The sequence below is a fragment of the Miniopterus schreibersii genome, assembly GCF_964146895.1.
Source record: "Miniopterus schreibersii genome assembly, chromosome: 12".
Lineage (NCBI taxonomy): Eukaryota > Metazoa > Chordata > Mammalia > Chiroptera > Miniopteridae > Miniopterus > Miniopterus schreibersii.
Window position 1 is genome coordinate 35,439,826 of NC_138112.1, and position 26,305 is coordinate 35,466,130.

Here is a 26,305-nt window from a genome sequence, read left to right on the forward strand (position 1 = left end):
AGCTGTATTTTTTTATAACCAGGAGAAACATGGGATTATTTCCCTGGTGTTAGTTGTTGCTTTAAGAATGATATATGTACAGAAAAGAATTTGACTATTTGTAGACAAATGTTTTTATTACCACTATCCCCAAAGCACTTATCTTTTAATGCCTCTCTTTTCTTTTCTTCCCTGTCCCCCCATAGAAATCTGATAGCAGCATTAGTGATTTCTTCAGTGAAGATGATGACATTGTCCCTTCAAAAAAAATGAGCCAATCGAAAGCTCTTGCCAAATCTTCTAAAGTTCTGGAGTCAAATGGCTACATGTTGAAGAAGAGAGCAGCAGGCAAGAAAAATAGGTGAGCCTCTCTATTAATGCTTATTTAGAAGCAAAAAGCAAATACAGATTATTTTGACAAGATCTCCTAAAGTGAGATGACTTGTGGTTGTCCAACAGTATCAGACTGGTTAAGTTAGTTGCCGTAACTCATTAAGTAATGTAGTCCTTAAAAATGTAATACTTTAACATGAAAAGATGGATATGATGAAATGGTTCAGGAAGAAAGCAGAATTCTAGGTTGTATGTGTGCTGTATTATACTTACATAAAAATATATGTAAGGAAAGCAAATGAAAAGGATAGAAGAAGGTGACAATAGTAGTTATATTAAAGTAGTGGGCTCAATCCCCAGTAGGGGGCATGCAGGATGCAGTGATCAGTGACTCTGTCTCATCATTGATGTTTCTGTCTCTCTCTCCCTCTCCCTTCCTTTCTCTGAAATCAATTTAAAAAATTAAAATTGAAAAAATAATTTTTACTTCAGTGGGTAACTAAAGTCTATCGCTTGTAGAAAAACTAGTTCTGTGACATCAGTTTCTATACATGTGTAGAGATAAACTTATAGATTAGAAGAATATTTTTACATTTTTTGAGATTTCTTCCACTGTGAATTAGGACCAGAATTCTCATTAAAAACATTTCTCAGTACTTGATAACTTGTGAATTAAGGTGCTTGCTGCCCTTCCTCCTTTCTCCTCTTGCCTATGCAAACTAGATCATTTCATATTGGGCCTCTCACTGTCTCACAGTCTGTATGAATTCCTTTCAGAAATTTGGTTGAACAACAGATGGAATTGGAAACTCCAGAAGATGCCCAAGTGATGACGCTAAGTGTAGATAGACTGGCCCTTCTGGGTAGAGCACATTCAGCCAGAATCATCATCGAAACAATGAAAGTTCCTCCAGATAGTCCACAGGTGACCCCTGGCAAAAAAAGCTTTCCTTTGAGAGCACCTAAGCTGACAACAAAAAAGCGGTATGTTTCTGACATGGGTAGGCTAAATTTGACATTAGTGAGAAGTGTCTGATAATAAATAAATAAATGTGTAACACTTTATGGTTTGTAAAGTGCTTTCATATGCACCATTCAAGCAACAAAAATGTATTGAATCCCCCACTAAGTCCCAAGCACTATGCTAGGTATGTGTAAGAATAAATAAAGTTAAGACCCAAACTCTGTTTTAACTTTAAAACAAAAGAGATGTTTAAATGGCTATCTGTAATATAGGGCTTTAGCGTTCAAAATAGAAGTTTTATATTAAATGTGCTGTGGGAGCAGAAGGAAGAGAGCCTTTAATTCTGCCTAGCAGGATTGGTGAAGGCTGTGAAGAGAGGAGATAGTTCCTCTGAGGACCTGAGATCCTGAAAATAGAACCCTGAAAGATATGTACGATTTATCAGACAAAAAAATAGGTTTATTATTTGGTTTGTGTGTTTTTTTAATTTTTAATTTTTATTTTTTTTAATTTTTCTAGCACCTTCTTTGTGGAATATCACTTTCCTGTGGGCTTTTCCAAAAGTGGATTGGGAAAGACAACTTTGATAACTGAGGTCGTTCGACTCGCCTCCAGTAAAATTGCAGATGGAAGTAAGAGAAAGACTGGTTGTCTGCTCCTTAGACACTTTGGGTTTGGAGGAATTTTGGAATCCCTAATTACTCACCTGACTCTTACAGTATCATAGAATTTTTTATTTGAAAGGGAGGTGGGTGGTGTCAAAGCATGGATTGGAGATGGCTCTAGTTGGGTGACATGATATGCTTATGTGTCTGATTCTCCTTGCAGTGGTGAAATTCCAGCAGAGATTTGTGTTTCCGGTACAGTTGGGTGGCCCAATGATAGAACACTGGTGGAATTGCAACCTTACTTTCCAAATTTACACAAAGAAAATCTCACAGAAAAAGGTACCTCAAGTGATTTTGACGTTTACACTAGGGATTTGGAGCATACTTAAAATTATATTTCTCCTTAATCTAGGAATTCCTCTAGGGTCAAACAACACTAATGCTTTTTGATTATTTATTATTACTATTTTTTTAAAAAAATATGTTCTTATTGATTTTTAGAGAGAGAGGAAAGAAGAGGGGTAGAGAGATAGAAACATCGATAAGAGAGAAACAACATCCATCGATTGGCTGCCTCCCACATTCCCCACACTGGGGGTAGAGCCTGCAACCCGGGCATGTGCCCTGACTAGAGTCGAACTGTGACTTCGTAGTTCCTAGGTCAGTGCTCAACCACTGAGCCACACCGGCTGGACATTACTGTTATTTTTAAGTTTCTGTTGGCTGTTTGTTATAGAACAGATATTATGGTCTGTTTGCTATTTGTTATAAGACTGCATGTGCTAAAAGTTCTTCATGTACATATTGTCAAATTTAATCATTGCAACAACTCTGTAAATTAGGGACATTATTATCTTCATTTTACAGATGAAAAGACTGTGATTAAGTTAAGTAACTTCTATAAGATCACCCAAGCTAATAAAAGACAAAGCCAGGACTCCACCCCAAGTCTTTTGACTTGAGATCCTAATAAATTCTTTATGTCTTTACTGTGCTCCTTACTATGGAGAATTAGTTGACTGTTTGGATTGATGTGGGCTATTAGTCTTAATTTGAGATCCTACTGTTTTTCTGGCAGAATACTTATAATCCACCCATGTTCAAGATAATATAAAGTGGGCAGCAGTTTTGATCAGCTCATTCCAAGTCTATAAAATCCATTTGTAAGTGGTACAACATAAATCATTAAACTATGTCATGAGCAGTTTTTACTTCTTTCAGTAAAAGAGTAGCTTTTGTATCTTTGACCTCTTCTTTGTTATGGATAGCATGAAGAATGTATCTTGGTTTTCTGTTTGTTTTTTCAGAGGTTTGGGATTTTTTTTTAAATAGAGCAGAATAAGAAGAGGAGGAAAAATACATAATTTCACACACTCAAGGAAACCTCTGTAAACATTTCAGTATGTTTAAATTGAATCACCTAGTTAATTCCTTTTTTCTAATTGTAAAAGAATTATACATATTTTTATAGAAACTTGAAAAAAAATACACACACACACACACACACATACACATATGTGTGTGTGTGTGTGTATTTTTTTCTTTTTTTAAATCCTCTCCCAAGGATATTTTTTCCATTGCTTTTCAGAGAGAGTGGAAGGGAAAGCAAGAGAGAGAAACATCGATGTGAAAGAGACACATCAATTGGTTGCCTCCCTCACTAGCCAGGACCAGGGCCGGAATCGAGCCTGCAACTGAGGTATGTGCCCTTGGCTGGAATCGAACCTGGGACCCTTCAGTGCACAGACTGACGCTCTAACCACTGAGCCAAACCAGCTAAGGCAAAAAATATTTTTAAAACGCAAAAATCATGTTATCCCATCACCAAGAAATAACTATTGTTAATATTTATGTGTGCTCTTTTATCTTTTTCAAATGAATACAGTATATTATGTAAATCTTTGACAGTATTAGGGTAATTTTGTTTGCCGTTTTTATCCTTTTTTTAATTTAACATTGTCTTTGAGGGTTTTTATTTTTCTTTCAAAAATATGTTTAATCTTTTCCACAAAATTTTATAAATATTTAAATACCCTATTTTTATCAAACATTATAACAAATGTTGTTTATATTAATTCAGACTTCTAGTAAACATCATTTTAATGACTATATATTATTTTATCGTAGGAATGTGCTATAATTAACTTAATTAGAATAACTTGATTATTGAACATCTAGTTATTTCTCATTGTTAAATATACATACTTGTATATAAGGTTTTTATGTATTTATTGTTTCTTTATTATTAATTTACAGAAGTGAAATTGCTGAGCCAAAATATGATTATTTAAAGCTTTTTATATTTATTGCCAAATTTGCTGTCCAATAGTATGCTGACAGTCTATATTCCCAACTTCAGGCATATGACAGCCACTTTTTCGCCATAATCTTGATAGTATCAGGTATAGTGTTTTGTAATTTTCCTAGCTTTAATGGCAAAAAATTGTGTCATCTTACTTTCATTTTATATTTTTAAGAGTGAAGTTGAACAATTTTCATAAAGAATCAACTCTTAAAAATGGAAAAAGATAATCTTCCGACTTCTTTGTGACTCATGAAACCTTATATATCTCCCAGGGAGAAGTAGTGAAACCCAGAAGGGGGACCAAAATACGGCAGAATGTGGGTTCCTATTTGACTGCTGCTGCAGTCAAATAATTAAGCTATTTACTTCATAAAGCATGAGTTCCTTTATAAGACATCATGTGTTGTCATTTCAGTTAAAGTTCCCTGTAGCTCCCCTTTACTTAAACTTTTTCTTCTTCTCTCAGCCAGAAGTCATTGGATCTGCATCACTGCCTTTGAGAGCTGTCATTCAGTCTGAGCTGCTTTCTTTCAGTGACCAGCTGCCAGTGCAACAGACAAATGGTCAGGTTCCACTTGGCCCCCTCAAGGTACATAGATATAATTCAAGCAGTCTAGTGTTTATGAAGCACATATTACTGGCTGGCCCGGAGAATATAACATTGAAGAAGAAAATCAGGGTCTCTGCTCCTGCAGCGTGTATTAAAATAGGGCAACAGAAGTGTTATGAAGGAAATAAATGGTATGATGTGATAATGAGTACCTGGAGGAAAATAGAAGATGGTGGTCAGGGAAGGTCTCTCTAAAGAGGTGACACTTAAGGTGAGATTTGATGAAAGAGGAACAGGCCACCAAGTAAAAAGCACTGGAAAGATCATTCTGGAGAAGGAATAACACATCCAAAGGCCCTAATGTGGGAATGGGCTTGGTGTTGTCAAGGGACAGAATGTTGGTACAGGATAGTGAGCCAAAAGGAAAAGTGGTAGAAAGTAAGAATGGATGGGCAGGGAGGCGCTTTATCATTCAGAGCTTCATGGGTCAAAGTAAAGGGTTTAGGTTTTTTCCTAAGAGCCAAGAAAGAACATTGAAGCACGTGAATGACATCTGATTTACATTTTTTAAAGATTACTGTGTGGAAAATAGACTATAGGGGGCAAGAGGGAAAATGGGAAGGTTGTTGGATTAGTTCAGAAAAGAGATTGTTGATGGCTTGGAGTAGAGTAGTGACAGTGAACAAGGAGAGAAGTGACTGAGTTTGTGCCTGGTGAATGAGTTCTGATGTATAATTCATTGGAGAGAGTTCTTTCCTTGTATTCAGAAGCATCAGAATTTTTTAGGTGGCAGAATTTGAATGTGTGGCTTGTCTTGGTGAGCTTTTAAAATCATCAGAGCCATACCTAAAACATTTCCATGGCCCCTCATCACCCAAAGAATAAAATACAGGGCAATAAGATGAACCTGGAACATTGACTTTTGCCAGAAAATAAGGACACGCTCTGAAAAGGATGGATACATATTGAAAGTGATACTGTTGTAATAATCTGATGATTATTTAACAGGAAAGGAGTAACAGGAAGACTAAATAATATAGGCATGCCATTTATACAGCTTTGATCCCAGCCTACCACTGTAGCCTTCTCTCTTGCAGCTTTCCTACCAATAACCGTGTCAAACTATGCAAAGACTTGCTAAGGTATCATCCTGGTTTATGCCTCCATTCCTTTGTTTTTGATTTTCATGCTGCTTCCTCTTCTTGGAAGCCCTCTCTGCCTTCTTTCTGGTCTTAATAATAATGCCATTTAGTTTTAAAGACTTGTGTGATTATCATTGCACAAAATTAATATCATATTACTCTACTATCAGAGTTTTAATTTTTGCTTGCCTAGTTCATTCTGGCCTGCAAGGTTTAAAATCAGAAAGGGTAAAAATAGAATCAATGGACTAGAAATTGCTTCTATCCTGTCTCTTGAGAGAAATACTGTTTCTAGCTAGATTGCCGTCTAGATTCAATAAAGCAAAAGAACTTTGCTGTGGGTTTTAAATAAAAAAAACAGCAAGTTCCCTTTTTCTTTAGTAATTCAATCTCATAATAGTAACCACTTTTATTCTTCTTCATTTCTCCTGCACTCTCTTTTACTTAATATTTTTAGCTTTTTAAAAATAATTTCAAATATAAAAAAAACTGCAAAAAATAGTACAAAGAACTTACATACCCTTTTCCTAGATTCACCAATTATTAACGTTTGTCATCTTTGCTTTATCATGTCTGTCTGCCTCCTCTGTCTGTTTTTCTCACTTTCTCCTTTTTGTCTCCCCATCCCACATATACAATATTTTTCTGAATTATTTGAGATTATGTTATAGACATCATGTCTCTTTTCCCCTAGATGCTGGTGTGTATTTCCTGAGAACAAAGACATTATCATACATAACTCTGTACAGTTATAAAAATCAATTTAAAAGTGATACTGTATTCTATCTATAGTCCATACTCAAATTTCACCAATTATGACAGTACTTCTGTCTGTAGCATATTTTTTTCTGATCCAGGACCGTCCCTTACATTTGTCACATCTGTCTAATCTCCCTAGTCTGGAACAGTTCTGCAGCCCCTTTGTCTTTTAGTACTTCGATATTTTTGGAAAGTAAGACCAGTTATTTTGTAGAGTGTCTTCCACTGGGGTTTACCTGAATCCCTTATTACTATGATGATTGAAAGATGATGATTTTCTAACTCCACCTTACCTCCACCATTCCTTATACATTTATTAATTGGCATACTATATGGAAGAGTTGGCCTTTCTTCCATATTTACTTATATTGGTAAGACTTATTCAGTTGGTTATAATCCATGACTATTGCTTATTTTGATGCTCCAATAGTCCCAGATTTGGCCAGTGGAAGCCCCTTCAACTGGATTCTGTATCCTTTTGTTACCAGAGAATCAAATTCCTCCCTCACTTGTGGGAGTGGGGTTCTTAACAATATCTTTAGAAAATGAATTTTTTAAGACTTGGAAGGGAGAATGAATGGTGTTTATTGGCATGTAGTTACATTCCTCTGGTTGTAAATTCCCATGTCCCTCAAACCAGTCCTGAAAGAGGTGCAGCTGGGTTCCAGTAGGGTCAAAAGGAGGGCCAGTTTCCACAGTTTCCATTCCATGTTGCAGCTGGGTCCAGTTTAGCATTCAGAGTAATTAAAGTTTATTGTGTAGATTCCACATGACTGTGAGCCACATGAATGAATACAGGGCATGAGAGCCCGCAACAGGGGTCAGGTGCAAACAGCAAGGGAGAAGAGGGCCAAGAGCCAAGAGAGGGAATTCCCTTGTTCAGAAGTTTAAATATTAAGGTTTTGCACCCTTGCAGTGGTCACACCTCTTCTGGCCACTGACTTGCTTCCAGGTGTGACTGACAGGTAAACATCTTCCCTAGTCACTCAGACCTTAACTGGGCATGTGTCCAAACTGCCTTTTTCCAGTTTCTTCTCCTATCGATCAGCAGGGAACAGACTTGGAGAGTGTTAACATGAGTTTCCTGGCAAAGCTGTATAAATGGAGTGCTTATGTTATTTAGTCTTCCGTTTACTCCTTTCCTGTTAAATAATAACCAGATTATTACAACGGTATCACTTTCAATATGTCTCCATCCTTTTCTGAGCGTGTCCTTATTTTCTGGCACAAGTCAATGTTTCAGGTTCATCTTATATTATTGATAGATCATCTGCCTAGCTTTTCTTAATCCTGGTGAGGTAATGTACATGCCAGTCTACTAATGTTCTTACTATTATGATATTTGTGAATGAATTAATTTATTTCCTAACAATCCAGTGCTGCATCTAGCTCCAAAATTCTGATTCTGATTCTAGAAGAGATTCCTGCTAACTCTCTTTCTTTTGTGTTCTATAGGTAACTGTGGAGCTTGTTATAGATAACAAGGATTTCACTGGTGTCAAGACTAAGTTAAATAGTAGCACCCAACATACCTCACTTTCTGCTCTTACAAGTCCAGATAAGAAACTACCAGAACCTAGCCAACATGTTACCTGTACCAAAAATTCACAGAACCTAAATCAAGTTCATGAAGAAAGTGCAAAGGAAGAACAGAATTTGATGCTCCCGAACCCAAAGTCACTAAGCCCTGTTACAGCAAATCCTTCAACCTTTGTGGCTATACCAGCCTCTCACAATTTAGTAAATCAGACAAATGGGTCAAGCAAAAAGAGTGCTTTGCTGTTACATGTGCTATTGATGGTGCCAGATGGGAAAGATTTCATTACTGGAGAATCTGAGAAACAGCCACCATGCAATGTTTATTTAAATTGCAAACTCTTCAGCACAGAGGAAGCCACCAGATCTGTCATCGCTTGGGGCACAACACAACCAGTCTTTAACTTTTTTCAGGTAACTTTGTACACATCTTAACATTTCATATATATTAGGGATGTATGTGGGTGGGAGACAGGTATGTTTCCCAAATCATAATGCCATCGTAAAAGAAACCTAGAATGTTCAGATTGGGAGGGACCTTTGAAATTTGGTATGTAGATCCAGTCCTACTATTGGTTGCTAAGAGGAAAAGATACTGCCAGCATTTTCAAACTTTCTGTGTCTTTCTGTTCTGTCTCAGTTCTCCACTATTTTCTTTGCATGAATTCTGAGGACGAACAGAATTTGTTGCTCTACCCAAAGTCACCAAACCCTATTATTCCTTGCTGCTTCCTCTAGGGCAGGGGGGGAACATCTGGCCCACGGGCCTTATACGGCCCTTGAAATCACTTGGTCTGGCTCTGCCAAGGCCTCACCAAACAGAAGCAGTTCCAGCCATCACATTAGGGGTGAGTTAATTAAATTTTTGACCAAATATAGCAGGCTAATTTTCAAGTTGATAATTTTGTTATGTCCCTCAAATGATGTTGTAAATATCCAAATGGCCCTTGGCAGAAAAAATGTTCCCCACCCCTTCTCTAGGACTTTGATCAGTTAAACGTCCCCTTTTCCTTTCTGTTTCTTCAATCTCTCCTTTATTTTTTTACTTATTTTTTTTCTCTGATTTATTCCTTCACTTATTTCAATACTCATTTTACTTGATTTCTCTGTTGAATTTCATGCTATTCCTTAGTTTTCTTTCTTGGTTTTTCTAACTCTAATCACTTATTTTCTTCCTGACTTAACAACTGTCCTTTTTTGGACAGTAGGAAAAGAGTGGTGACATCAGCACTTCTCTCTTTTACCTTCAGTTATTGGTGCTCCTATTCATTACTCTAGCCTTGGAATTCTTCCAAACCAACCTTCTTTTCCCCACAGTCACCACATCTACTCCCATACCTTCAGCTCTCATTTATATGAAGATGACTTCCAAATCCATACTTCTTTGTAGGCCAGACATTTCCCTCTAGTTTCAGATCTCTATATCTAACCACCAGCTATTTGTCACCACCTAGATGTCTCAAAAGCATTTTACACTTGGCACGTAACACATCACCTGGCATATCACAGGTATTCAATAAAAATTTGTACATGAAAGAAGAAATTCAGATGTGTCCAAATCTAAATTTATTTTTCCTTCCGAATCTGTTTCTCTCCTCCTATCTGTCCTAATTCATATTATAATTTATTCAGAAGCCCAAGTAGAACCTAAAAGTTGACTCTCTCATATTATTCACCAAGTCCAATAGATGCTGCAAATTTAATTATCTCTGGAATAAATCTTCTTATGTCCACTTCATTGCCATTGCTTTCAATCTTGCCCTCTCATTCTAAATAGCCTTCAGACTGGCCTACCTGTTTCTGTTTGCTCCATCCATTCCTTCCTCTATGTACCTCTAAAACACTAACCTGAATATTTTAGTCCTCTGCTTCAAACCTTTCACTGTTTCTCCATAGCCTTCAATATAGAGTCCAGATCCTTGGTTTGGAATACAAGACCCTTTAAGAATGGTTTATACTCTCCAGTTTCCACTCTCCTCACTCTTCCCTTCAAACTAGATAGTCTAACTATGCTCAGCTACTTGCAGTTTCCTGAATATTCTCTTTTCCTACCTCTTTGTCTTTATATGTGCTTCTGCCTGGAATTTCCTTTCAACTTTCATGACTTCTATTAAACAGAGCTTTTTGCACTAGTTAACTCCTGCCTATCCTTAAGATTTAGGTTTACTTTCTCTTAGAAGTGCTTTCTGAAATCTCCTATTTATAGGTTAGGTTGATATATTCTACTTTCTTTTTTGGTTTCAGAGAACAGAAATGTGCTCAGGGTACCGTATGTAGGAGTTTCTTAGATGAATATAAAAGTAGATCTGCCCTGGTTGTCTGATCTGATTTCACCCTTTCACCTCTTGTATTTTCTGTTGGTTTCATCACTAGGACTTCTCTCTCTCCTGCTGTTACCCTTATTCTAAGGTTGGGTTCCTTCAAATCTGTGCCCTTGATTCTATCATTAATTTGACTGACCTGGTCTTGACTCTGGAGTTCTGGTTCTCTTTGTGATTTTTCTTTTTTCCTTCAACTAACAGATGACTGGCCAATTCTGTAGTACTTTTACACTGAAAATCCAGATGAACAGTTGGCCTTGCTATTTACCTAGCACCTGTTGGGCAGAGCTTTTTGCACCAGGCCATACCACCCAACCAGTGGATTGGCTGTCCTTTGATCAGGTGCTCAATGCTTGTCTAGTCAGTAGTCATCTTTGTTTCAAAAGCATTAGTCTTTCAGCAGGGGGTTACAAATGGGTGATTTTGCCTTAGGAAGATTGAATGAGCTTGGCAAGCACCATGATTGACATGTTTGACAATCTTTTCTCTGTTCCTGAAGCCTCATCTATATGAGTTTTATCATCAGAGAACTCATGCCATTTTATATTTGGACATTATATATGTTGGTCTCTGACACCAGACTGTAGCTCCAAACTGAGGGTATAGATTGGATTTTATTTTAATGTCTTCAGCTCCTAGCACTGTGCAAGGCACACACAGTAGGCTTTCAGTAAATATGTTGAATAAAAGTATTTTGTCTCAGGTGTGGGCTTTTGTTTTTTGTTGTTCCTCTCTCCAGGTGATTCCTGTCTCTCTGTCTCCCAAATACTTGGAAAGGCTTAAAAACAATGTGATGGTAATCGAAACTTGGAACAAGGTGCGGAGCCCAGGACAGGACAAGCTGCTCGGGCTGGTGAAACTCCCCCTCCATCAGTTTTACATGTCATTCAAGTAAATAGGATCTTTTAGAATATTCTTTATTTTACATCTTTAACTTTGTATGGACTGAAGAGGAGTTCTTTTGGTTTGCAAACAAAGCTAGCCCTATAATTCCTTGGAGGAATTTTTTCAACTTCACCGTAGTTTCTGCTCTTATGTTAAAGCAGTCTTACAGATACTGCTTACCATGTTTCAGGCCCTGTTTTAAGAACCTTACCCCATCAAGTCATTTAATCCTCACAACAATTCTCTTAGGCAGATAACTTTTATTATCCCTATTTTACTGATGAGTTAACAGTGGCACAGAGAAGTTAAATAACATGTCATATATATTGCAAGTAGTAAAACAGATTAGAACCCAGAGAGCCTGGCTCTAGAGTCCATTCTCCTCATCAAGAAGCTCAACTGCCAAAGGTTACCACCTCACAAAACAAATGGTTTATCTCTCTGTCACAAAACTTTAGTATTGTTCACATCAGCTATTTGCAAGATTTCTATACTGAGTATTGTCTTTTAGACCTTCAGATTTGATTACTGTACCTCATTTGTCATTACCCAACACCTAGGTGGGGTATTGATTTATCTGAAGGCAATTTCTGTCTTCAATACAGACTGTTCATTTTCTGTTTTGATTCAAGGTTCTGATTTTTAATTGTTTTCACACTGACCTCTTTCTGAACAGCCTTCTCATGGATCTTTGTTTTAAATGCTGTGTTTCATATTTTACAAAGAGCACTGTTGTGGGCACTATCTCATGTGAACCTTTCTATAACTGCAGGAGGTATTATCATTATCCCCATTTTACAAATGAGGAAACTTGTCATTTAATTTGAAGAAGTCAATCTCTTTGACTTTCTTTTTATCATATGTACAATGAGGCTGAGGATAGATTGTCTTCTCCCTTTTGGAGCAATCGTGAGAATCTAGTAAGAAAATAAATGAGTAAGCCTTCTGTGAATGGTGAAATACTTATGATGGTAGCATTGGAAAGCATAGCCAGGCTAAGGAGTACTGCTTGAATCATAGATGGCACTGCCAACTGAAGGCTTTGGACTTTTCCCCACTTTTTTAGCTGTGATATGAGTCTGGTCTGGTATTTTCCTTTCCTTCTCATTCATTAAACCCCATTCTTTGCTGAGAGAGCATAAAAATACTAGTACCAATGACGGAGCACGTACCGAAATATACCAAGAATCATAGTTGGTATTTTATATTCATTATCTTAGTGTTTACTCCTAACAGCAGCCCTTTGATGGAAGTTTTATTACCTTCATTTTACAGGTGAGAAAACAGACTTAGAAAGGTTTAATCGATTACTTAATGTCATTTATCAAGCAAGGGTCAGAGCTGAGATTCAGCATGGTGTTAATGAAGAGCATTGGGACTTTTTATTATCCATTAATAGTGGATAATATCAACCCTTTGCATTGTTAGAAGGATTATAGAAACTTTGTAAAGTGCTTATCACATAAGCACTCAGTAGATGGTATTATTAGTAATATTACCCAAATTTTATCTGCCAGACTCCAAAAGCCATACTTTTTCTAATTGACCACGCTGCTTACCTGTAAAATAATACAATTCAACAGGCTCCTACTGAAATAGTACTTGATCCTAGACACTGGGCTTAGGACCATGATGATACCAAGATAAATCAAACACATTCTTTGCCCTCAAATTGCTACATTTGGAACTTAACTGCCTGTTGTTTTTTTTTAATTCTCACCCGAAGATATGTTTATTGATCTTTAGAGAGAGAACGAGAGAGAGAAACATCAATGTTAGAAACATCAATTGGTCACCTCCCGTACACATCCTTGGGATTGGGGAATCAAACTCACAACCTAGGTATGTGCCCTAACCGGGAATCAAGCCCGCAACTTTTTGTTGGATGGAACAACGCTCCAACCAGACATCCTTCCGGGCCCTGCCTGGTAATTTTTATTTGATGGATTATGGATAGAATCATATGTTTTCTCAAACCACTATTATTTTCTAGTTGTAGATACATTTTTAACAAACTGAGAAAATGAGCCAAGTAAGAAATGAAGCAACTCTATGACATGATTGATAATTGTTATTTGCTGTTGTACAATTTCTCTCCCTTTAGAGATTCCAAGATTTCTCGCCTGCTGCTCGATGCTCAGTACCCAGTTGTTGCTGTCGACAGCTACATGCCTGTGATTGATGTGTTCTCAGGCCAGCAAAATGGGAGTCTTCGAGTCTTTTTAGCTATGGGTTCTTCAGATCAGATAATGGCGCTACAAAGATTAAAGAATGAAGAAGGAATCCTTCCTCCGTTCAGCCCTAGGCCAGCCCATTTACTGGACCAGCCATCTAAAGCATCCATTGCTACGGTAGTGACTAAACACTTGATTGTATGTTTATAACATGATTATCACAATCAAGCTAATTAACATAATATGCATCACTTCACCTAGTTACCTGTGTGCGTGTGTGTGTGTGTGGTGAGAACACTTAGATCTACTCTCTTAGCAAATTTTTTAAGTACATAATCTCATTTGTCTTTCATGTTTTAGTGAAACCGTTGCCCCAAATTCTTATTTCAGTAGTGAAAGGCTTAACAGAAGAACATACTTGCACTTCAGTGCTTACTATAGATCAAAGGAATCATTGATTGGCATTTTTCTTTTACGGTTAAAATGGTTATCTCTATCCCTCTGAGCTCCTTGAATTTATAAAGAACACCTAATTGGACAACCAGACCTTAATCCTCTAATTTACTAACTTAATTGCCTTAATAGTGGGGTGAACCTTAGCTGCTCTAAAAAAATAGTCTTGCCCGGTCGGGCGTGGCTCAGCAGTTGGGCTTCGACCTGGGATCCAGGTGATCAGGGTTCGATTCCCAGTCAGGGCACATGCCCAGGTTGCGGGCTGCAGCCGATCAATGACTCTCTCATCATTGATGTTTCTATCTCTCTCTCTCCCTCTCCTTTCCTCTCTCTGAGATCAACAAAGATTTTTTTTTTTTTTTAAATAGTCTTAATGAAAAAATATTTTTTAAAATACATTTTTATTGATTTCAGAGAGAGGAAGAGAGATAGAAACATCGATGATAAGAGAGAATCATTGATCTGCTGCCCCCTGCGCATCCCCTACTGGGGGTCAAGCCTGCAACCCAGGCATGTACCCTGACTGGGAATCGGACTGTGATCTCCTGGTTCATTGATCGACACTCAACCACTGAGCCACGCCAGCTAGGCTAAAAATACATATTTTTAAAGATAATCCAAAGGGGAAAAATGGGATGGGGGATGGAGAGTGATCCCAAATCTAAGCCAGCAAAATCTATTCTGTTTTTCTTGACCAAATCCATATTGGAAAATTATAGTGAAGTTCCTAGCTTTTCTAATAACTTAAAAGTAATTTGTTTTGCCCAGCCGGGCATGGCTCAGCGATTGAGCGTTGACCTAGGATCCAGGCAGTCAGGGTTCGATTCCCAATCAGGGCACATGCCCGGGTTGCGGGCTCAATCCGCAGTCGGGGGCGTGCATCTGGCAGCCAGTCAATGACTCTCTCATCATTGATGTTTCTCTCTCCCTCTCTCCTTTCCTCTCTCTGAAATCAAAAAGATATATTAAAAAAAAAAAAAAAGTAATTTGTGTAGTGCTGTATAATTGAGAAAACACTTTATCATGTTTATTTTTCTAATAAACATGAAGTGGGCCATTGTCATTCTTTTTTATATGTGATGAAATAGAAAATCAAAGAGGATATATTACTTGTCCAGGGTCCTATAGCTGAGAATGGGAGAATTGGTGTTCAGACACAGGCCTTCTGACTCTATGTCCATTATATCATGTCCTATTGTATCTTACATTTGGTGTCTCTTGGTGTCTAGTATAGCTAAATCTCAGTCTCCACACCATTTAAATGTGTTATGTTTTTTACTCTGAATCTAAATGACAAATTTAATGTTTCTAGCAAAGAAAGAACTGTTAGGAAAGTATCTATTAGTTGGTTATTGTTTTATTTGTTACAAACTCTAAACTTTTCCATTTTTATTGTATATTAGTGTCTATCAATAGATCATAGTGTTTTATTTTTATTTAAAGACATAAAAGCAAAATAAACAAAAGTCATTTATAATATTCCCAAGTCTTATTAGGTGTTACGTGGTCCTCACATTGCAGTGTAGAAAGTTAGAAAATTTTATTCATTATGAGCACAAAAGTCCTTGAAATGTTGGGTATCAACAAATACAATTGTCTTTTTCTCCTACACTCATAAGTCCCTCATCCAGTTCAGCATGTGCAAAACTGAATTATTAAATTATTCTAATACTATATGGCAAAATTGAGCAGGTACTGTAATTTGGAGAGGTTTTTATTCCTTTTTTTTTTTCCTCTGGGAAATCAAATTATAAGTTTTCTGTTTCCATAGGAAGATTTTTGAGCAGGTATAGCTGACATGGGTTTTTAGATTTCAAAGCAAAGAACTAATACAATCTATGTTCCAAATTTAATGAATGTTAAGCATGTATAAATCATGCAGTTTGATCCTTATATGAATCCTGAATTCCCCCTTTGAATATTCCCAATAATCAGTTATCTGGTGTCTGCTGAAGCTGTGTAGAATAGAGGTAAAGAACTTTGTCTCTGGAATCAGACTGCCTCAGTTCAAACCCTGGTTCCTCTGTTATTAGCAATGCATGTTAAATTAGCTAATACAAGTGAAGGGCTTAGTGGAGTGCCTGGCTCATATTAGTAGATACCTTCAGTAACAGTGTATTCACTCCCTCTCCAAGTAGTCCTTACCATTAACAAACAAGTTTGGTATTCCTAACTTCATTAAAAATAGTAATTAAGTAAATTAATACCTTTTTGTTTCAAATGTATAATCCTAGCTGTGGCACATTTACACCATGGAATACTATGCAGCTGTAAAAAGGAAGGACCTTTTAACTTTTGGCACAGCATGTAGGGAACTAGAAAGTATTATGCTAAGTAAAATAAGCCAGTCAGAGAAAGACAAGTACCACATAATCTCACTTATATGTGGAATATAATAAACAAAATAAACTGATAAAGTAGATCCAGAGACATAGAAGCATAGAACAAACTGAGGGATCTCAGGGGGGAAAGGGGTGGAGGGAGAGAGAGATTAATCAGGGAACTTGTATGTTTATGGGCATAGCCCATGGACACGGACATTGGTGTGAGGAGGGCCTGGGGGTGGGATGGATGTGGGGTGGAGGAGATTGGTGGGGTTAAAAAGGGGACATCTGTAATGGTCTCAACAATAAAGACAAAGAAACATTAAAAAATAAATAATTAAAATTAAAAAAACAAATGTATAGTCCTTATTTTATTAAGGAAATAGCCTTTTATTATTAAGTTTACTGAGAATTAGGAACAGATGTTAAATTTTATCAAAGACCTTTTTTTCCTTTATTTTGATAATCATGATTTTTTTTACTTCGTTTCATTAATGTACTGGATTACATTTATGTATTTCATAGTAATGACCCAGTCTCACAGTCTAGAATAAATGCAGCTTGATCTGATTATAATGAGCAATTGTGAGTTTTATACACAGTGAAAATTAAGTATCTATTTTAATATAGGCTAGTAATTTATGCTTATTTCTTCATCTGTACTCTGACTTAATAGAGAAGCAACAATATTCTAAGCAAGTTACTCTTTAAAGCTCACCAGTCTCTCTCTCTCTCTGTTTTAATAGGCAGAAGACCAAAGAAATGGCCTGATGGAGCACCACTTTGAGCTCCATGTAGACAAGATTAAAGGGCTAGTCCCTCTTCAGACAACAGTCTGGGGAGAAGCAGATTGTTATGTTCAATACTACTTTCCAGTTCAAGACTCTCAATCCAGTATGCTAAAAGGACCTGAGTTCCTTGAAAATGGTAGGTTTGAGAGATTGGGCTTTCTCATTCTTGTATAATTCTTTTATTGGATATACTTAGGAATTATTTTTTTCTTGAGTTAATTCTGTGTTCCTTAATGTTTCTAGTCTTACCTGGGCAATACAAGAGATAGGCTGTTTGTTTTACTTTTCTTAAAAATTTTTTTGGTAACTTTTTATTGTGATTTGACTTCAAATTATGGAAAAGTTGTGAAAATAATACAAAGAACTTCCATATACCCTTTACCTAGATCCATCAATTATTTACATCTTATTCCATCATATCATTTACATGTCTACTCTATCATGTATAAATATACAGTTGATCCCCATTGTCCATGGAAGTTATATTCTATAAAGTCTTTAAGAAAACTGACTTAGGAAATACTGAACCATTGCTCCTGGGGGAAATATGTACATACACATACCTCACATCATAATCTTTTTTTTAATTTTATTTTTAATTACAGTTTACATTCAATATTATTTTGTTTCAGTTTCAGGTGTACAGCATAGTAGATCGTAATCTTAAATCCTAAAAACAACTTATTCTAGTTGATTCTATTTTCTTTATTTTACAAATGAGAAAGCAAGGTTCAGAAGTATGAAATGACTAACACCTCCCCACTAACAAGTGCCAAGATTGACATTCATGCCCTGTCCACTGGCCCCAGAGCTTGTTGTATTACACTGCACTGTTTCCTACCACATCTGTCTTCTGGTCATTTCTGAGAGCTAAAATGAGGAAGAGTATTGCTTTTTTTGACCTCAGCTTGGAATGAGCAAGTCAGGTAGCTCAAATTTTTTGCCATTCTGAGCATGTCAGCAAATAACTGCAGAAGCGCTACCAGTATTGGTTTTGGGGTTCAAATAACATATTTGTACCCTGAATATATAAAGAACTCTTACAAATCAATAATAGAAAGACAATCCAATTGAAAAATGGGCAAAGATCTAAAAACATTTCTCCAAAGACATGTAAATGGTCAATAAGCACATAAAAAGATGCTGAACATCATTAGTCCTTTGGGGAATGAAAATCAAAACCACTACAAGATACTGCTTCACATCCACTAAGAGGGCTATAATTAGAAAGGAAGAAAAAGTCTGCCCGGCCCTGCGTGGCTCAGCAGTTGAGCATTGACCTAGGATCCAGGTGATCGGGGTTCGATTCCCAGTCAGGGCACATGCCCTGGTTGCGGGCTCGATCAATGACTCTCTCATCACTGATGTTTCTATCTCTCTCTCCCTCTCCTTTCCTCTCTTTGAAATCAATAAAGATATATTAAAAACTAATTATAAGCAAAAAGGAAAAGATTAACGAGTGTTGGCAAAGATGTGCAGAAATGGGAACCCTCACTCATTATTCACCAACAAAGGGATCTTTTTCTCCTGTATTATGAGACCTTAGGTACCATAGCTACTAGAGACATGGACCTTGATAGGAGTAACATTCTGAATATATAGATTCTGGCTCCAGGTCTGTGACCTACCAGCTCTAAGACCTTCACCATGTAACCTCAAGGTGTTCATACCCTCATCTGTGAAGTAGGAGTCATAACGTGCTTTGTTTTCTTTATAGGAATATTGTGAGGATAAAAGTGATTAATAATGGACATTAATAGACTGTCTTACTACATATAAAACACTAAATGATGTGTTGGATTATTCTGAATTGCTTTTCTTTTCCAAAGGAATCACTTTGAAGCCTTTCAGATCTGCAGCCACACTCTGTGTTCCAGATCCCATCTTTAATAGTGAGCACCATCACTCTCTCCTGTTGCCAACTGACATTCCAGTGCAAAGGCTCCTACTCAGTGCCTTCTCTGCACAAGCGCTTGTTCCTGGAGGTGGAATCCAGTTTGAAATCTGGTGCAGGTACTGTGGAGAACCCAATCCTGTGCCTAGTAAGGAAATACACAAGCATAGAGCATCCTTCCCACAACCAGTCTAGGTTGAATTGTAAGGAAGCTAAGCAGTCCCTTCTGTCCTGTTTTATATTATTTGTGTTTGTTAGTGATGCTTGTCCAGATTTTACAGAAATCTATTAAAATTATTAGGCTCTTGGGAGCAGTTGTATCTTATACTTCTAACCACTACTTACAATTATAAGTGAAATTCTATCAGTTTTACCTCCTACTGTCTCAAATGTCTCAGTCACCTTTTTCTGATTATCTTACTGCCTTACTTAGCTCGAGCCCACATCGTACCATGTCATATCATGCCTAAATTACTAAAATGGCCTTCTACTCATTTCTTGTAATCTGTTCTTCCCACTGCCAGAAGAGTAGCCTTCATAAAATATAAATCCACTCATGTCACAGACTTTGGCAATTTCCAGGAAAAATAATGGCACTTAAAACAGGTGTTCGACCTCCTCCCTTGCATCCCCACCCCCAAGAAGCCAACTAAAATGACTAAGAGAGTATAAATCTAAAAGGAGAGGAAGCAGCCCTGGCCAGTGTGGCTCAGTGGCTAGAGCGTCGGCCCACACACGGAAAGGTTGCAGGTTCGATTCCCGGTTCAAGGGCACCTACCTGGGTTGCAGATTCGCTCCCTGGCCCTGTTGGGGCATGTGTGGGAGGCAACCAATCGATGTATCTCTCTCACATCAATGTTTCTTTCTCTCTGTCTCCCCTCCTCCATCCCTCCCTTCCACTCTCTAAAAACCAATGGAAAAAAATATCCTCAGGTAAAGATTAAAAAATAAAAGGAGAGGAAGCAGCATCAGGAACAGAAGGAGGGAAGAGTATCAGCCACTTCCCAGAACCTTTTCCTAAATAGAATCAGGTGGAAATTAGGTTTGATAACTTTGTGATCTAAAAATGGGATGTTTTGAGATGAGGAAAATAGTGTACGTACTAACTGATCCTCATTACCCTCCCAAATTTGAGGGGCTTGGGCCTGAAGACATAGAAGAGATTGGGACTGCTCCACCTAGAACCACTTTGCTACTGTAGGATGGATGCTTTCAAGAGTGGCTACTACCAAAGGTCCATGCCAGATGCAGATACCTCAGACAGAAAGCCTGTGGGAAGCTGGACTTGGTCCTGAACACGGTGTAATTTATAGAGTTCCACCTCCACATAATGTGCAGTAGATCCAGCCACACACAAATGAGACACATCCAGCTTGTCTCATTTCACCTTTAAATTCAGCAAGTATTTAATAAACCCTTAAATCCTAAATTCTAAGTATACCACAAATATAGATCAGGCTCTAAAGATAACTAGATACTGAATGTTGATCCGTAGGGCAGACTGAATCATTAATCCACCCAATTCTTCCAACTGACAGCTTGTGCTTTTGTGGTTTACAGATATTATTATCCTAATGTGAGAGACCAGATGGTCGCCAAAGGAACCTTGCCATTATCCAGGATCTGCGCTATGACAACCATGCAGCACCATGAGGATGTAGGAATAAAGACCTTTAATCTCCCTTTAACCCCCAGGCTTGAGAATAGGAAAGAACTGAAGAACCAGTCATCAGGTAATTGAAGACTATTTTGTCTTTCTCTTTCAAAGTCAGTATACATAAATATCTCTTTCTCTCTAAATTAGTGATTCTTCACATTTTGTGGTACTCACCCTTCTAAGAACCTGATGAAAACAATCAGACACCTTCTCTTAGAAAAATTAGTGTAGACTATACGCTGCAAATTTTGCATATAATTTTAGAAAATTCATAGTTCTATAGACTGTCTATATAAATGTTGCTTGTCTCATTTCACCTTTAAATTCAGCAAGTGTTTAATAAACCCTCAACAACTAAATCCCAAGCATTTATAGGTGTACTCAGAGAATTATTATTCCAAGGCGACATAAGCAGATGTGGGATTGGTGAAATATAATTAGCATGAACTGGGAATTCACTGTAATAGAGGAGAAGGTTAGGATTTAAAGGTAGAAGGAATTAATTAGAATTTGAAGTTTTGAATTATATCCTAATGGTTCCAGCAGGCTGACCCACCCTGCAAGTACATAATAGATAACTAGGATTAGCCTCCTAAGTCAAGTTACCAGCTTGCTGGAGAGTATCTATGAAACAAAAGGTTTTATCTTGCCGTTATTAAGACTGAGTAATTCCTTCTGGTCCTCACTGATCAGCTTGTTCTTTTGTTCCTTAAAGCTTTCCCAGAAATGTGATAGTGAGTGGTAGATTAAAAAAAAAAGATGGCATGTGAAGGATGTTTCTTGTGGTGGCAGGAGAGTGATAGAAGTATACAAGTATGAAAACCTTTTAAAAGTTTAAAAGAAGAAAAGCTAGAGCCCATCTCAATTCTGTAAAAATAATGGGGGGTTTAGAAAATCTGGAAGTAAGTTCTTCCTCTGATAGTTGTATAATCTTGGCAGGCAGTTGAATCTCTGAGCCATAGATTCTTAGCTATAAAGTATAAATAGTAACTACTGTTACGTCTTTATTAATCCTACAGTACAATAATATAATATGATTCTGACCATGGACAGATTCTCTCACTGCTGAGGCCCCTTATTGCATTAAGATTTTAGTGTTTGTTCTCTTCCTTCCTTCCTGACCAGGACTTGGGTCCAGATAGAACAGAGATTCTTCCAACCCACCTTTTAAAACTTAATTTCCATTTGTCCTCATTTTTCAGGTTTACTAGATGTGGGCCTGAGGTACAGGCGTACTCCAAGGACAGCAGAGGGAGTTCTTGCCAGCCGAGCTGTCTCTATCTCAGTCCAGATTATCAGAGCCTGTGGTCTGCAAGCAGCAGCCAAGTAAGTACCCCTTGGAAAAGCAATTCTCAAACATTTTTCCACTGCAGTCCACAGGATATATGATGCTCAGATACACAAAACTTTCTTGTGTACAGTTTCTAGTTCATTAACCACAACTCTATTTTTTTCTTTTTTAAGAAAGCACATTAGGCCCTAGCCAGTTGGGCTCAGTGGTCAGAGCGTCAGCCCTTGGACTGAAGGGTCCCGGGTTTGATTCTTGCCAAGGGCACGTACCTCGGTTGCAGGGTTGATCCCTGGCCCCAGTTGGGACACGTGGGACACGTGCAGGAGGCAACCAATCGAGGTCTCTCACATCAATGTTTTTTTTTCTCTCTCTCTGTCCCTCTCTCTCCCCTTTCACTCTCTCTGAGAAGCAATGGAAAAAATATCCTCGGGTGAGGATTAAAAAAAAAGAAAAAAAGGGGGAAAAAAGCCTATAAGAATATGAGTGAATAAATCACTTGCAGACTCTGCGATTTTTAACTATTATTAGCAATTTAGTTCCTTAACCTTGTCCAACACTTTATTCCCACATCATACCTTACACCCTCGAAACATGACAGGACCAATGATTACAGCTCTTCTCTAACCTCATGTTCTGTCTCTGAGTACCAGCTTCTATTTTTCTAGCTTGTTCCCCTTCAAGTCTCTTCTCAATACAGAAGCCAATTATCCTGTGAAAACTTAAGTTAGATTTTGACACACCTCTATTTAAAACCCACCAGTGACTTTCCATCTCACTCAAAGTAAAAGCCAGACTCCTTAAAATGGCTGTAAGACCCCACATGATCTTACCCCATTATCTTTATGACCTCATCTCTTCCTGCTAGTATTTCCTCTGCTTATTCCACTCCAGGCACTGGTCCTCTTACTGCTTCTGAACACACCAAGCTCATTTTCCTCTTAGGGCCTTCGTCTTGCTGTTTTCTCTGCCTGGAACACTGTTTCTGTATACAAATAGCTTGGCCCTCTTTACCTCCTTCAGGTCTTTGCTCACACTTCTATTTACTTTGAATGTTCTTCCTTTCCTGGTAGCCTTTGGCTAAAGTGTCACTCTGGTGGACAGATGACTATGGTCTCTTCCCATCCCCACACACATACACTCTGAGAACCAGATTACTGAGAAAGCACACTGTGGCACTACCAAAAGCCTAGGTAGGAAACATGGTTGCTTAGTGTTCTTGGTGGCCTCATGGAAACGCTGGAGATGTTTTCTAGGCAGACAAGCTGATTTTTGGTATTTCTTTCTTCTCCTGCCCACTCTTTTCCCCCACAGGGCTTTGGCTGAGCAGGAACCCTCTCTACAGTTTAGTGCCTCAGTTGGGGTCAATGCCTTTGTCACCGTTCATCTCTCCTTCCTGCCCAAGGGAGAACAGCGCCAAACCCGCCCTGTGGCCTGTACCTTCTGCCCTGAATTCTCCCATCACACTGAGTTCTCATGTAACTTAGTAACTCAGCACTGCAGTGGAGAGGCCTGTTTCCTGGCAGAGCTGTTGGAGTTTGCAGAGGTCACTTTTGCCATTTATCATGAAGATACCAAGTCAGGTGAGCACCAAATGGTTCATCACAATCATAATTAAAAGGGGCTCTGTTTTGAATGGTATAGCCTTCCTAGGATATACATGCTGAAGTATTTAGGGATGAGGCATCATATTCTCTACAACTTAACTTCTGAAGGGTATAACGAAAATAAGTGGAATATGTATTGTGTGTGTGTGTGAAGAGAGAGAGAAAGATAAATGTGTCAGGATGTTAGTGGGTGGATCTAGGTGAAGTTTATTGTTATATTCTTTTTTGTTTGTTTTTTTAATATATCTTTATTGATTTTAGAAAGAGGAAGGGAGAGGGAGAGGGCGAGAAACATCAATGATGAGAGAGTTGTCAATGATCAGCTGACTCCTTCATGCCCCTGACTGGGGATCGAGCCTGCAACCCAGGCATGTGCCCTGACTGGGAATCAAACCGCGATCTCCTGGGTCCTAGGTCCATGCTCAACCACTGAGCCATGTCCAGCTGGGCCATTGTTATATTCTTGAAGACTTTCTGTATGCCTGAATTTTTTCAAAATAAAATGATTTAAAATTGCACACACTCTCATACATATACAACTAATGATTTAATTAAAAACAATTTAGAGGGCATTTGACTGGAGCAAGATGATCTCTAACGTATCTTCCAACACTGAGATTTAGTGAGTGTAAATCAAGGGTCATGTGAATATACTGTAAACACAAAATGTTTGGTCAGTAGACCACCAAGTAATTTCCCTTTTTTGTTTGATTTGACAGCCAGTGATATAACCAGTCTCCAGTCATTCAAAGATTATCTACTTGGAGTAGTAAAGGTTCCAACAAAAGAGCTGCTTATCAAGAGATCCGGTAAGGATCCTAGATTGTCACTTTCTATTCCTACCCTTTCCCATTCACTTCCCTGAAAGAGAGCATCTTGTCTAGCTTCCACAAGCTATGCAAAAGAAAATATGACCCCTTAACACATGCTTCTGAATTCTCCCAGGTACCTCAAAAATTTCCTCAAAAGCATTTTAAGTCCTCTCCTAATCATTTCAGTTTTTCTAATAAAGCAAGACGCTCAAAACATTGTACTATCATCTTACTCTAAGGAAGGTAATGATAATGATACTACTACTAATAAATATGGTGATATCCATTACATTATATAGCATTTGGTAAAATATTTTCTTAAGTCTTCTTTGAGCTTCACAATAGCCCTGTCTGGCAGGGATACAGGATCTTATTCTTTTCACTTGACAGATGAGAAAACTTAGGCTCACAGAGGTGATTTGCCAAAACCACTCAGCTAGTGAGTGGTAGTACTGGAAATCAAGTCCAGATTCGCCCATTCTTTTTCTCTAAACTCTCCTCTCCCAGTGAAGAATGAATAAGGACATTAGGTGAAGACACAACCACCAAGGCAGTTTGTAAATATTGGTCCTATCCTACTTATTAGTAGCTTGGTGACCTTGACCTCTCTCGGCCCCAGTTTTCGTAGCTCACGGATGGAGACAGTTAATCCTGACAAGTCTACAAGGTAGTAGGAATTGATTACATAGGATAGATAAAGTACTTGACACATAGTAAGCACACTGTAAATGTTAGTTTTCTTTCTCTTGTCCATTTTCTTCCCTAGAGTTAGGTAATCTGGTTTCCAAAATTCTGTCACACATCTCCCAAGTTTAACTGTAAATTGAAATATGAGCAATACTCATAATAAACAGGTATTGTGTGTGTGCCAGAGAGAAGTCTGTACAACTTGGTATAGGATTTAACTCTCAATTTTGTCATTTACATGGTGTTTGTGATCTAGAAAAAGTCACTTCATCTCTCCGATTCATAGTTTCCTCATCTGAAAAATAGAAATAATAAGATCTACTTTGCAAGGTTATTGAACCATTCAATGAAATTATACATGAAAAGGATCTTGGCACATAGGAAACCTCCTTTTCTTTCCTTCTGAAACTTACTACAGTTTGTCAGGCAATGGGCACCATCTGGGAAATTTCTACAAATTAAATTTAACCTTGTCTAAAATAAACCTTTTAGACAGTTTGGGATATATCTTTTGTATTTGTTTTAAGAGTTATTCTAAAGTGAACACTCGAATGTTTTTTTTCCTACTGCCAATAATCTCAATTATAGAATCACAGAGCAAAAGGAACCATCTAATCTAGCAGTTCTTAATTGCTGAAATGGTGTGGAATTTTGTGTGTATGTGCATTTGTGCAAGTTTCTGGGGATAATAGCTTTCATTAGCGCCAAAGGGGTCTGTGACCAAAAAATGTTAAGAACCGCTAGGTTGTGGGGAAATTAATACCCAGAGGGGAGAAGTTACTAAAGCTAAGGCCATAAGTTCCTAGACCGACCAAGCTGAAAGGAGTCTTAGAGATCAACATATTCAGCCTCCTCAGTTTGTGGGTGAAAACTAGGAAGTCTCAGAAAAATTAAAGACCTTTTCCAAAAGTCATAAAGCTTTAAATGACCTTTAACAAATTAATTTCAATAAGTCTAAATTTTCTCCACTTATAAAGTATAATTAATGAAACCTTTCTCATAAAATTGCTATGAATGCTATTATACCAGTCCACAGTCTGTTTTACATAACTGTGAAATCCAAAAAAACTCAGAAAGTCAAAAGTTTTTTATTAACTCATTAAGCAGCCAAATCTGACCTCACCTGACAGACTATTTAGTCTTTATTTATGACTTACGCAACTGCTTGTTTACATGAAGTTTTATTGGAACACGTAATGCCCACTTATTTACATATTGTGTATGGTCACTTTCCAC

General features: G+C 37.8%; 1 protein-coding gene across 1 annotated transcript in view; it reads left to right on the top strand.

The window, feature by feature from the left end:
• The window catches only part of C2CD3 (C2 domain containing 3 centriole elongation regulator), a 113,262-nt gene that overhangs the window by 33,747 nt on the left and 53,210 nt on the right, over positions 1 to 26,305 (top strand). Inside the window, exons 9-22 of the mRNA XM_081153329.1 lie at positions 186 to 340; positions 1,090 to 1,296; positions 1,796 to 1,908; positions 2,105 to 2,223; positions 4,656 to 4,778; positions 8,096 to 8,590; positions 11,237 to 11,388; positions 13,487 to 13,733; positions 17,080 to 17,260; positions 18,954 to 19,137; positions 20,579 to 20,751; positions 21,878 to 22,001; positions 23,278 to 23,546; positions 24,290 to 24,379. Of these exons, the coding sequence (XP_081009455.1) occupies positions 186 to 340; positions 1,090 to 1,296; positions 1,796 to 1,908; positions 2,105 to 2,223; positions 4,656 to 4,778; positions 8,096 to 8,590; positions 11,237 to 11,388; positions 13,487 to 13,733; positions 17,080 to 17,260; positions 18,954 to 19,137; positions 20,579 to 20,751; positions 21,878 to 22,001; positions 23,278 to 23,546; positions 24,290 to 24,379 (2,632 nt within the window). The remainder of the gene's footprint in view (positions 1 to 185; positions 341 to 1,089; positions 1,297 to 1,795; positions 1,909 to 2,104; positions 2,224 to 4,655; positions 4,779 to 8,095; positions 8,591 to 11,236; positions 11,389 to 13,486; positions 13,734 to 17,079; positions 17,261 to 18,953; positions 19,138 to 20,578; positions 20,752 to 21,877; positions 22,002 to 23,277; positions 23,547 to 24,289; positions 24,380 to 26,305) is intronic.